The sequence below is a fragment of the Gavialis gangeticus genome, unplaced genomic scaffold (genome assembly GCF_001723915.1).
Source record: "Gavialis gangeticus isolate Ggan-Ray unplaced genomic scaffold, GavGan_comp1, whole genome shotgun sequence".
In the NCBI taxonomy this organism is placed as follows: Eukaryota; Metazoa; Chordata; order Crocodylia; family Gavialidae; genus Gavialis; species Gavialis gangeticus.
The window spans coordinates 11,825,028-11,838,517 of NW_017729022.1; the positions used below are offsets into that span (position 1 = coordinate 11,825,028).

A 13,490-nucleotide genomic window follows, 5' to 3' on the forward strand; every position below is an offset into this window, starting at 1 on the left:
GGTGCAGGCACTGCTACCACCTCCTTGCTCCCACTAGCAGCAGAAGACTCATAGCTGCCAGGAAAGAGGGTGCATCTATGTTTGGGGTGGAGGGAGCTTGCAGCTTTCCCTCTGTCCCTTCTCCCTCCCCTGCCAGAAGACCTGGCACCTGCCTTTCCAGCATGCTTCATAACTTTTGGTGTGCTACAAAATGTGTGCGTATGTGTAATATATGTTATGCTTTCCTGCACAGTGATGACACACTGTCAGGGAAAATACTAGTTTCTTTTTGGGGGTGAAAAGAGTCAAGACAGACCAACAAGAACAAATGAGAGGATTTTGGGGGAAGAATAAGTTGAAAGGAATGGATAGGGATAACAATAGGGATTGTAGGCAAGGGTAAGTAGGAAAGGATTGGCTACAACTTACAAGAAGAGAGACTAGCTAGCAAGCCAGAACCTTTCAGATGCTGTTGCTCCAACAGAGAGACAGCGTATAAAAGGCACAGATTACTTCAGACACAGCTTTATATGTTGTTTCTACAGCCCCTCCCCCAGCTCTGTGATTGGAAGGGAACTCAGAACGATCACAGTCACCGGCCAGCTACAGATGTCAGTATCAGAGCAGTCTTCCCTCCACCCCCCAACCCCGCCTTTTCAATACATGGAAGATCATCCCATCCTCCTCCCTCTTCAAAGGTTTTGTTTGCTGCAAGCCTTCCAAATCTCCCCAAATCTATTTGGAGGCTTCTGATTCAATTCAGGCCTTTTAATGCGTCTCCCAATTCAATTTGGATCGGGAGATTCTGCCGCCAAATCGGGCTGAATCCCCTCTGAATCAAATCAGCTACTGAAACTTCGCACAGCCCTACCATCTACCCTGCCTGTAGCCACTGCTCCCCACCTCCCCTGCAGTTGCATACCCTTCAGCTCTGGCACAGCTCCAGCCCTGGACATGAAGCACAAATTTAAGAGAGACTTCCAATAATTAGATCTTATACATGGAAAAATATAATATATTTATACATCTTTCCTGTATAAAAGATCTAATTATTTTGGGGGTGGGGGAGACGATAAAAAAAATTTAGAGAGTTGTCTTGGATTCGGGTAAATACGGCACTAAACCTGATTCTATCCACATCAATACATGAGTGAAAGACTGCTAAATACATCTCAAAATTAACTACTACAACTATTTCCATAGCTTCGCCCTTGTGATGAAAGGGGAAAACAGGAGTCTACTTGCATTCTCTCACTGCTCTAATTCCTGTCTAAACAGGAAGTTCATTTATATCTATTAATGTAGTTTATCTTCTCCCTTTCTCGTATTTTACCCTCCCCTTAGTGCACTCATAGACAGCAATTGTGTCCCCTTCCATCCTTTATTTTGCTACCCTAAAAGACAAGATCTTTTAATCTACTTTCATACGAAAGGCTCTCTATTACCTTGACTATCCTAGTAGCCCTTCTCTGTATCCACTCTCAGTTCATCTTTCTTGAACATGGGTGATCTCTGGGCAAGGTCTCATGTGTGTCCTGACTTGAAACAGGAATTAATTTGGAAAAGTCATGGACTATGTTGCACGAAAGGTCAGATTACTTTACCATAATTATTCCTTCTGCTTTTAAAAATACATGAATGTGTGGTCACTCTCAAGTATTTGAAGATGGAAGTTGTCAGTGCCAGAGAGAAACTGTTTAGAGTAATTCAGGGATATAGTGTTAGGCTTTGCAGAATACAATTAAATATCAAGATCTCCTAAGTTAGATCTATTGGACTGAAGCAGAATCTCAAAAGGAAACAAAAAAAACCCCATTTACTTCAATCACATAGTCCACCAAGTACTGATATTCTAAGGTTTAAATTAAGGCTTGGTACTTCCGAGTTAAGAATGTTATTGAACTAGCTCAAACAATCGTGTGATAGCTGTCAGGAGCGAGCAGCAAAGCAGAACAAAAAAGCTTAAAAAGGAGCAGGTATAGGAGTCCAAAAATAAGCTTGACCAATTTTCATTTAATCCAAATGGCAGTGGTAACAGGAAGGTTGGATTTTTTTCCTGGAAAGACAGTGGTGAAGTAGATTATGGTAGTTTTTTTCTGGTTAAATACAGAGCTATGAGACTGAAAAAAAGACTATGCACAGACCTGAAGTGTGCATATACTAAAACTTAACATAAACAATGCTCAACTACAAGAGCATTCTGGTCTAGGGTTTTTGTATCTTACTAAGGCCGATTACCCAATTTTGGAGATCACTTTTAGTTTCTAAGACCCCCAACATGTTATATTTAAGACACAATGAACAGGTTAGTTGTACCTTAAAAAGAAACCCAGCCACAAATGCAATTCAATTTAATGTGCGATAGTACAGTAAACAAGCCATAACATTATTTCACATATAATATGGAATAACTTTGTGGCTCATTTGTATCATGCCTTAAATTGAACATATGGCCAGGACCTAACAGAAGTCTTAAAATGGATAGGTACTAGTCAGTTTCATCAAATTATGCAGCTAAATGGAATACAATTTGGTTATAAAGCAAACAGTGGGCTCATCTATTCCTGGTCAAAGGCATGTCCCTGCAAATACAGGGGAGGGCCCACCATGCCAATCTGAGTCTGATAATTCAGCCCAAAGCCAGATGTTCACCAGTCTGAGTGCTCAGAAGTGGGTCCTGAGGACAAGCCTAGAGCAGCCTATCCTCAGCAGGCCTGAAGGCAGCCATTTACTACCCCCCACCCTTCCTTACAACAGCAATCAGAAAACTGGAGAAGAGTGACGAATTAAACCTAGAATATTAAGAAATCTTGTGAGTGAGATTGATTTTGGAGATGTGGCAAACACCGCTTAAGACGGAGAACAAAACAAAATAACTTAGAAAAATCTGAAACAGTGACTTGGTTTGGAGAAACGGATGATGATATAGTTGAAGGAAAAATGGCAGTAAACAAAACCTTGGATGAAATTATAATGAAATACAAGAAAACACATGGAAATCTCTCTATATTGGGCCAATACACTTTCAACTGTAGCACTTTATAAACGGTTTCTAATCTGAAGATTTCAGAGAACTTCATGGAGATGGAAGAGACTCATTCCTGCATATGACTGTCTTCACTTTGAAAAAAGTCTGAATAACTTAGAAACACTGTGAAACTGATACACAGTTATACTGCAAGTTAAAGGCAGAATTTTAAAGGATGTCCAATGATTTCCAATACCATACTTAATCTCCTAAGGAGGGGATGAAGATGCAAATCTGAAAAACAGAGTGAATCACCTCCACTTCCACAATTTAGGAAAGGCAAAATGACCTTTTTTCACAAAGTTAAATCCTTGGACAAGAACAGACATAAAAAGCATCCACCAGAAATTAAGATTCAAGCTGATTACCATCCCTATCTTCAGTAAAAGTGACCCCTCTTCAACTTTACCCATATTGTAATAGTCTTTGACACATGTAGCATCACAGATTTGAAACGCTTACATATACTTTCAGCTGTTAATTATTTTCTTTTAGCAAGAATTTATTTCAATAGTGGTATGATTTGGTACTGTAAGAAAATTAAATCAAGAAATCCAAGTTATTAAAATGATTTACATGTTGCTGAAATACAATCTTACTGAATATTAATTCAAGTAAATGAGCTTTTGAAAGTAAGAATCAAAATAAAGAAATGGTGTAGCATGTATCACTGTCTTGGTACTTAATCTTGTAGCACCACCTGCTGGTCATACTTCTATACACACTTTCTACAACATTAAAGGTTTGATTGTTAATTTTGCAATATACTACAAAAAAGGGACACGGTGTGCAATTTTCTTAGACAAGTATACTGTGAAATGCAAATAAGCTTAAATATCTATCAGTTGGTTTATAACTTTCCGCAAGAGACTGGCTCGTTCCTAGTTCACCATTTCTGCAATTCAAGAATGCGGTTAACCCCCCCCCCCAAAAAAAACCCCACAGCTAAATGTGAACCAAGTTAGCTACTGATTTAGCTAAAGCTTTTTTTTTTTTTTAAATGTAGAAGTGGCCACATCTACACAAGACGCTGACTGCGCAGTTGTTACTGAACAGTCATTTACTTGTATAAGTCCTGGAGTTCCTGTGCAGTAGCATCACCAAATGGCTTTTAGGTGGCACTGAACGTGCAGTAGCTCATTACTACTGTGCAGCAGCATTATTTCACACTTCCTGCCATGTGATGATACTGCGCAGTAGTAACGAGCTAACATTCAGTCTCACACAGACTCAGCAACTGATCCCAGAACAAGAGAACACATGCTACAAATTAACTTTACTTTTGAAAAAATAATGCTTTATTTAAAACCTTTTTTCATAATTCGAATAGGAAAAAATACTAACAAAGCAGTCCATACCTTGAAATACTTTCTTCTGATACGTGTCATGTTCATTAACATTACTCCAGAATTTATTCCAGTTTTTCCATAGTAGGGATGTCTAGCAAATCGATTATACCACCCAATACGAGGCTCCTCATGTTCTGGCGCCATTGCAGCAATTTGTGTGGAATTAAATTTTTTCAGAAATGACCAAATATCATCAACAGGTCTCAAAAACAGGATATCAGTATCAACATACAGTAGTGAGTCCACATCTCTGAGGATCAACTGTGAGGGAAAAATGTTTAAAACCAAACTTGAGATGACTCATTAAACACCTCCAACCTTCAACAAAAACTGGGCAACAGTCACTCTTGCTCACAGCTCCTATTAACTAATTTATATGTACTAGTTTATTTTCACTGTATGCAAATTAATTATCTTCAGGCTCAGAGTATACAAATCATGTTATTATTAACAACTCACTTTGTCTAGTATTTACTGGAGTGAAAACAGAAAGTCAGAAGCCTGACATACAACATTTAAGACACTAGTGACTGGGGAAATGAGGAAAGGAAATTTTGTTTTTAATGCTGCTAAATAAAAAGCACCCCTGGTTTCGTTCAGAGCATTTTAAAAAATGTTACACAAATATTGTTTAGAAGCAGTTTCCCACAAAATTTGTCAAAGATTAGGTAAATTGAGAACATAAATCTTGATGAATTCATATATAAACAATATGCATTGTACACTACTGTGAAATATACTAACTTACTGGCAAGAATAGCCGTTGCGAAGCACAGGGCTTAAACAGTTTCTTCCATTCTGTTGCACTCTCAGTAGGAAATGTTATTGGATACAAGGTATAATTATGTTTTCCTTGATATGGGAAGCCATCAAGCTAAGAACAAAATATAAGGTACTGTTTAAGTTTACTTTTAATGGAAAGCATAAAAACAATAAGAAAGAGCATAGAAAGAACCAACCATTTAGACTTGTAAATTAAATGGAAGATATGCAAAAATCCATACCAATTTGACTTCTTCCCTCCTCCAAACTCAGGTTGTTTCAGTTCTACAAAATCATTTAAGGGTATTGTTCAAGTATTCTGATGTTGAACCAAAAAATAAAAAGCAATCCTCAAAGGCCTTCAAAGCAAGAGCAAGTCAAAGATAGGATATAAAAAGAGACAATACAAACACTATAACAAAGTGCTCATCTAGTAGAAAATTTACTAAAGGAAATTACTACATGGATTTAGTCACATTGTTCTACTACCGAACAATTTTATGTAATTTTACCATCAGTGTAAAGTATCAAATTGCAAAAACAATCCAACCTTCCAGCTGTGCACCAATGACTCAATTACTACCTCAGTATGTTAATCTGGCCAGAACTTCCTACTTGACAGCTGGAGTTTGCCAAAAGGAGGCATAACCTAATTCACAGCTGTCAGACATTTGGACTTGTGGGGCCGATCTAGTCTAAGTGACTTCACATGAGCTAAACAACCCGCATCCAGCAGTGTGCAAATGGCTTGTCAGCACTGCTGTTGATGCAGGTCCAAAACCCAGGAGGTGAATGCTGCCACCTCTTTTTCCCCCTACCACCTAGTTAAGTCACCAACAGTGATCAAAATTCCCAAATCTGGTAGCAGCAAAGGGGTGTGAGGGTTTGTGGTGGCAGCATTCAGGTTCTGAGTTTTGGAGCTGCACCAATGCAGATTTATGAAGAATTCAAATTCAATTCTCAATGTCCTGCTCCAAAATAGTCCCTGATGTCCTTGGTGAGTATTCCAGTTACTATGAAGTCAATCTCTCAAATCTGTCCCATGTATCTCAGATGTTCCAGATATGTACAAACAATCAAATACCCTACTTCTTGCATACCACATGCCCCCAAGGCAAAATGCAGAAGAAACTATTTTTGCAGAGTTGCGGCTGCACAGAACATGTTCAGAGCCTAGTTTTTAGCTCACTCATCCTCCCTTTCCTGAGCAACCAAAAAGTTGAAGCCCTAGCTGCTACTGAAGACTGATCTATGATTCAGAAAAGAGGTAAAGTGTCTTCAGGGCTGTGAAACAGAAAATGAGAGTCCAGGAGCAACTAGCAGACAGCAAAATCACAGAAGAAAGGTTAGCTGGATTAATGGAACATTAAGACCATTAAAAAGGAAAGTCTATCATTAATAACTGTGGAGTGAAGAACAATGAGTCATTAAGTCAACTGACTCCCTCAGCTTCCTGAAAAGAAATATCACTGCTGCTGCCTGGTTCAGCAAGAATCAAAGTGGGGTGTTTGCATTTGGCACAGAAAAATCAGTTTCCCTGTGTAAACATGCATCCCAATTTTAGGGGGGGTGATTTTTGGGGAACAGTACATAGGGTATGCAAGTATGGGATTTACTGGGCCAGAGAAACTGGCTAGGGATAGAAGTTACACATAAACTGGTTTAAGTGATCAGAAATTGGTTTAAACCTGTAACAGAACAGAAGCTCAGTGCACATAAATTGGTTTCAAAATGGCAAAAATAGTTTAAAATAAACATGATTGAATGTAGGATCAGACTTAACTGATTTGGGTCAAACTGGTTTATGAAACTTCTGTCCCAGACTCCTTCCTGGTTCAAAATGAAATCAGAGTCTCTCGGCATCCCAGTATGCATTGCAGCTCTGGGCTGTGCTGTGTGATCCAAACAGTAGGACTGGTCCTGCTCCTCTGCTCCCTAGCTGGAGCAGTGAGGGCTGGCTGACAAAGGTGGAGGGGAGGGGGCAAGCCCAGCTGGGGATGCAACCCAGTCTGCAGGGGGTGAGGAGGAGGACTGCCCCCCCAGGCAAACCCTGCCTGGGGTCTGGAGCCAGGAAGGGGTGTTAAAACACCCCTTCCCCAACTTAAACTCACTGCTGGTTGTGACTGTGGATTACAAATCCAAGAGGCACCCACAAGCAGAAAGAGGAAGTGATGAGCAGCCCTGCAGAGTCCTGATGTTGTGATTGTGGACTGCAAATCCCAGAGACCTCGGGGCAGCAGGAAGAGGAAGGGATAAATAAGGCCCAAGTTCCCCAATCATCCACATGTCAAATGACTGTCCTAGCCACTGATTAACCTGAGAAACCTACTGTTTCAATAACATTTTCATCAGGAAACATTAGTCATTTTTCACAGATCTGGTGAATTAGTAAAATGTTTTGCTGAAAAAAAATTCCCAAATAGCAATATATAGGACTTCTGCATCATGTTACCACATTTAACAAATATACCTAACACCCATTCACAAACAAAGTGACCTGTACCCTCAGTAAGCTATAGCTGACTTAATACATTGCTTAGGTACTTACTGTGACTCTGAATCTGCTGTGTAGTTGTTCCTCTGCAAAAATATGGAACTGTAGAGGTTTGACACTGAAAATAATGGCAGATCTCAACATAGTAACAGTCTCCTCCAGCCTTTCACCACAGGCAACCACTGCAAGGTGCATTTTCTCTGCTGGTTGATTTTTCATAAAATTGTATCTAATGCAAAAATATTTTTAAAATAGTTAAATCTTTGATGGGCATAATATCATTAACTTAGACCAAAGCTATTTCATTAAAAAAAGCAAAAAAAAGATCATATGAAAATAGGATGAGCAATCCCACAACTGCATATAGATCAAATATTAAGAACACTCACAGAAAGAAATACACACTTTTATTGAAACACTTTCAGTCTTCATCATAAATAATTCCATCAAGAGTTATATTAAAACTGAGGAGTAACGCAGGTAAAAAAGTGCTAATTTTAAAGGTTCCTGGATAATCTTAAATTTTGTGCATTAAATCTTTTGTTTTACATGAATGCTCTAGTAAGATATGCTAAGAGTTCTGGAGAAAGAAAAAAAAAGTATATAATAAACCAGTTGACTAGAGCTGACTGTGGCACTTACTAACTTATCAACCTTTTTTTAGGCAATGCCATGGAAATATTATTTATTAAAAGTCCATCTACATGTATAAAGGAATTTTCCACAACATGAAGTGACATACTAGACAGACTATGTGGAGGTGAATGCAAGAGGAGCAGACTTACTATGGCAGAGGGAAATAGGAGTTGAGTAGTAAGGATAGCCAGAGCTCAGCTCCTTTACTTAAGTGTTTTATAACACAGACCCATCCCAGGTCTACCTGCTCTGTCTCCCAGCATCACTAAACAGCTCCCAGACCCTACATGCTAGCATACTCTTCTCAGGTACCTTTAAGCTACTTATCACCATAACTACCACAGCTCTGTTTAAGAGCATGCTCCCTTCTATCTATATTCTTGCTATTCACCATGCTCCCCTGTCACATTCAAAACCTTAAATATTGATACATATAAATGTTTAAAAGCAGAAGCAGCATAGGGAAAGTGCACCTCAGAGGCCAAGTTTACAAGTAAGTTGTTGAAGTAAAGGAGATTAGATTTAGAGAGGAGAAATTATAAAATAACATTGATATATTCTTATTATCCATGTAAACCAAGAAAACAGTACATAAGAAGTCTGGTTTACGTGAAGTCAATATGCTATTCTGCTTATCCAGTCTACATACAATGTAAACAAAAAGGAAATAAGGTTTATATTATCCACCCACCCACACTTCATTCATCAGTTACCCTTCTCAACTTCAGGTATTTTCCTCCACCCATAGCCTGTACAATCAATGCACAGCTTTAACTAGATGTATTGGCCATAATAATTAGAACACATGATCCCCTAACTATGTCAAGATGGAAATGTGTTTGGGAATAAGTTCTGCTACAGCACATCACAATTCACTATACTTTGGTCTGCTGTGCATGCATATCATGAAACTACTGTTATCCATTTGAGGACATAGATGTGATCCCTAAATCGGATGCTACCTATTTTATTAGATACTTGTAAACCATTTGTATTTGGGCCCCCCACATTCTTTTCTCATTCAACTGTACTCACACGATCCTTTCCTAACTGTGGCAACATTAGCATGTTGCACCTACAGAAAGCACTTACAAGACAAAGTGGTAGGGCTGGAGTGTTGTTGGAGCCATGATGATCCAGAAAGTGTATGAGGCAAGGATTTTTTGCGTCATCTTTTTTTGGACCAAATATACCATTGGGAGTGCTGCTGGACAAGCTACTGGTTATTTACTTATGCAGGAAAGTAGTTTTAACAATCTACTTTTGTTACACAATTATTTTAATCAAAATCACCAGCTTAGTGTAACTACCCTAACTGTCCAAATCATCAGCACACATTCTAAAGAATATCTCAGTCTACAGAAAATATTTTGGAAATCTCTCCTCTAAAAATATCATTCAACATTTTTAGTTAATTTTTTTCTAATCTATATTTAATTTCTAGGTATCTAGTGCTAATTTTAAGGCAAATACAAATTTTGTTTGTGGGAAATCTCTCTGGTGCATATTGTCACACATTTTATGAGTTTAGAACCTATTTCGTCATTTGTTGGAATATGATAAAATGAGAAATATGTTAGCTTAGGTTCAAGAACTGTTCATGCATACAATTTAAATCCATTTTCTTCTGAATCGCTTATTTTTAAGCAGCAATGCAGGTTTTGATGCACGCCTCAAATAGGTCAATTTTTGCTTCAATCTGATACTCTAACCTTGAAATGGTCACACAATGTTCATGATACATGGATGAAAACATTAAATTACAAAATCTTGCAAGGAGAGAGAGAGAGAGAGAGAGAGAGAGATCATTTACCAGTTAGGAAACTTACCCAAAATAATGATGCTTATCAAGCAACATTCAACGACATTCCCCAGCCTCAGAAACCCACTAAAAGTAAATGCTATTTTATAGCCATCGTTTTTCATTTGTGCATCTGATCTCTAAATATAGCTTAATACCACAAACTACATTACAGTTATGCACAAAACGGGGTGCACCTACACATGTGCCCAATTGCGCAGTTGTTAATGCGCAGTCATTTAGAAATTCCTTTAGCACTGCACAGTCCCAGTGGTACACGGGTCATTTCCGACCCTACTGCACAGCAGCAATAAGCGGCGGAGTCACAGTTCACGTCCACCAACACTATGTCACCATAGCTCATAGCTATGGTGATGTAGCATCTTGCGCGGATGTGCCCGCTGTCTTCATAAAATATACATCAAATGTCACTTAACACTTTTTACAACCAAGCATAGGAGGTTAATGTATACAATGGAGCCCCACAAAGGAAAAAAACGTTTAAATAAATCTTAAACAAAAATTGATGCATCACACAGAGACATTACTGTATTTTCTTGCATGCCACAAATCCCCAAATTAGATACTACACACCCTGTTTCTGGAAGACAAAACGTGGGGGAAAAAAAAGATTTTTTTTCCAGAATCATGGCCTAGAGCTGGCTTTTTAAGGGACAGCCTGGGCCGAAAACTGGCTGCCCCTTCTCTCTGGGACAGCAAACAAGAGGGGGGAAGTCCAGTGTTACTCGTTTCATAGCTACTAACAAACTGTCAGTAGCTTTTGGGTGCTCAGCCAAAGTTACTGCTAATTCATAGCTGCTAAAGGAGAGACACTTTTTGAACCCTGTGCATGTGTGTAAACACTTATTTAAAAGAGCACCCATTTCCACAAAACCTGTCACAGTGACTACTGAAAATCAATTTTTGTTGACTTAGTGTAACACCTAAGCTCAACAAAATTTTTAAAATTACAAATTGTAAAAACAAAACCACAACAACTTAAAAACACCTCCAAAAAGAGTAAATGAATAGTGCTTCCAGGTCTTATTAAAGTAGGGAGGAAGAAAATAAAGTACAATAGCAGAACTCTGAAACACCAAGCACTGCTAAAGCAAAAAATCACCACATGTAACAAGAGCAACCAATATAAATGCAAAGCAGACTGAATATGATGACAAGAGCTCAGATCCAAAATAATACCACTGTATTTTGAAGATGCTCCAGAAACCAAATTAGCCTCACCACAAATCCAGTGAAGACTGGATAACAATAACCAAGTTTCAAGGTATAGGAGCATCCACTATCACAAGGCCATCATGCAATAAGGATATAACCTACAAAGCTACAGAGCTTAAGTTTTTTTAATCATGTACAATCTAGAATTCTCCATAAACAAGGCATAAACAAAATCAGGAAAAACTTCTTTACAAGTCAAGTCCTTTAGGGTCTGGAACAGGTTCTCCCCAGAGGTGGTACAGTCACCCACCCTGGCAATCTTCAAAAAACATCCTGACACCCATTTTGCTGGGGTCAGCTGATCCCAGCAGTCTTTCCTGCCCAAGTGCAGGTGGGCTGGACCCAATGATCTGTAAGGTCCCTTCCAGCCCCTAACAACTATGAAAATATCAAAACAACTCTAAAATGGCAGCCATATTTCACAACCTTAACTGTGTATTAATTAAGTAGTTGAGTAAACTACTTTACCATATAACTAAACAAACATGAGAATAATCAAGTGCGTAACCCATAAATGTTGGTCTAATACCTGTTCAAAAAGTCACAAGAAAATGCACACTCTGAAACCATATCTCCAAATCATCGGTAGCAATTTTACCCCTGAATTAATCAGTTATATCTCTACCAATTTCAAATGTACAGACTCATGGTTGTCTGTACGTAGCACCTCCTAATTTAGTTCTTTAGTTCACCAAATGATATCCAAGACTACTTTGTGGGATATCACAACTGACTGCCCTACCGGCTACTGGCATAAAGCCAAAAATCTGACCTTTTTTCACTTGACTTTTCCAGAGACCAAGACCTTCTTCAAGACCCCCTTGTACTTTTTGCACTATTCAACCTCAAGATGAGTCAGTCAAAAATCTTTGTACCCATCCACCACTGTGTTGACCAGAGCCATAAAGAAATCCTCAACTTAAATCACACCCTGAAGACAGGCAAGCATACAGCAGACCCCGAACAAAATCTATCAGAACCAGGACAGAATACCAAGGAAGGTGGCACACAGGCTCAGCAACAAGAGTGCAAGCAGGATTAGGCAGGCCTTGACCATATTGAAAGAGACAAAGGACTTATCAGTGGGAACATCCAGGTCAAGCCAGAAGTACAGCAGTCTGTGCTGAACCACCAAATAATGGCCTTGCCGCTCTACCTCACCATGTGCCAAATGCACACCCACCCCCCACTTTCCTCAATGTGGAGGTACACACCACATCTGCTTTTGCCCCTTAGAATATATCTTTCTGGGGCAAATAACATACTAGTAGCAGTATCTCTGGTTTCAGCTATTTCCCCAGAGTAAGGAAAACAGCTTTCTGTGAGCTGAGATTTTTCAATACCCGTCACCTCCAAGCCTGGCCTAATGCCTTGCTATTCCAGCCATCAGCAACACGAGTCTTAAACGGCATACAAGGAATACATGCACATGTAGCTGTGTGACGGTTAGAGTGTGCACTTGTATAATGTCCACACAAGAAGTGACATAGGACTAGGCCTTCTAACCAACGAGAGCAGTGGCTTTCAACCTTTTGTCCCTGTGCACCAGGATCAGGCCCCACACCAACCCATGTGGCCCCAATCTAGCGCAGGGCCATAGTCTGTGGGGCTCCCCACTGTCCTGCAGGCCAGATGACAGGGCACCAGGAGATGAATCTGGCTTACAGCCCAGGGGTTGAGCACCCCTGATCTAAGACAATACAAATAAACAGTGATTATGGGAACTAAATTCTCAGACACAAGATTTTCATGGCTATCTAAAAGCATTAATTTTTTAAAATGAAAATGTAAACTGTTAGGTTTAATACATTTCTGAAACTACCGATCGAGATTTTAATTTTAGCTGTCAACACACAAAGAATTAAATATAAAAAAAATTATATTATGCAGTGTTGGAGTGATGTTGTAGACATGATGTTAGAACATATGCAAGGTGCAAGGATTTTGTAGGTGCTGTCTTTTATTAGACCACCTGCATGGCTGAGATACTTACACCCCCTCTGCACTTTACATTTATAGTTTCATAGTTAGTAGGGTCGGAAGGGACCTGAGCAGATCATTAAGTCCGACCCCCTGCCATGGCAGGAAAGAGTACTGGGGTCAAACGACCCCGGCAAGGTCTTCATCTAGGCTCCTCTTAAAGACCGCCAGATTAGCAGCCAGCACCACTTCTCTTGGAAGTTGGTTCCAGATCCTAGCCTCCCT

General features: G+C 39.4%; 1 protein-coding gene across 1 annotated transcript in view; it reads right to left on the minus strand.

The window, feature by feature from the left end:
* The window catches only part of GXYLT1 (glucoside xylosyltransferase 1), a 63,380-nt gene that overhangs the window by 27,355 nt on the left and 22,535 nt on the right, over positions 1–13,490 (minus strand). Inside the window, exons 4-6 of the mRNA XM_019515770.1 lie at positions 7,667–7,841; positions 5,105–5,230; positions 4,366–4,617 (exon numbers count right to left, since the gene is read on the minus strand). Coding sequence (XP_019371315.1) covers positions 4,366–4,617; positions 5,105–5,230; positions 7,667–7,841 — 553 coding nt within the window. The remainder of the gene's footprint in view (positions 1–4,365; positions 4,618–5,104; positions 5,231–7,666; positions 7,842–13,490) is intronic.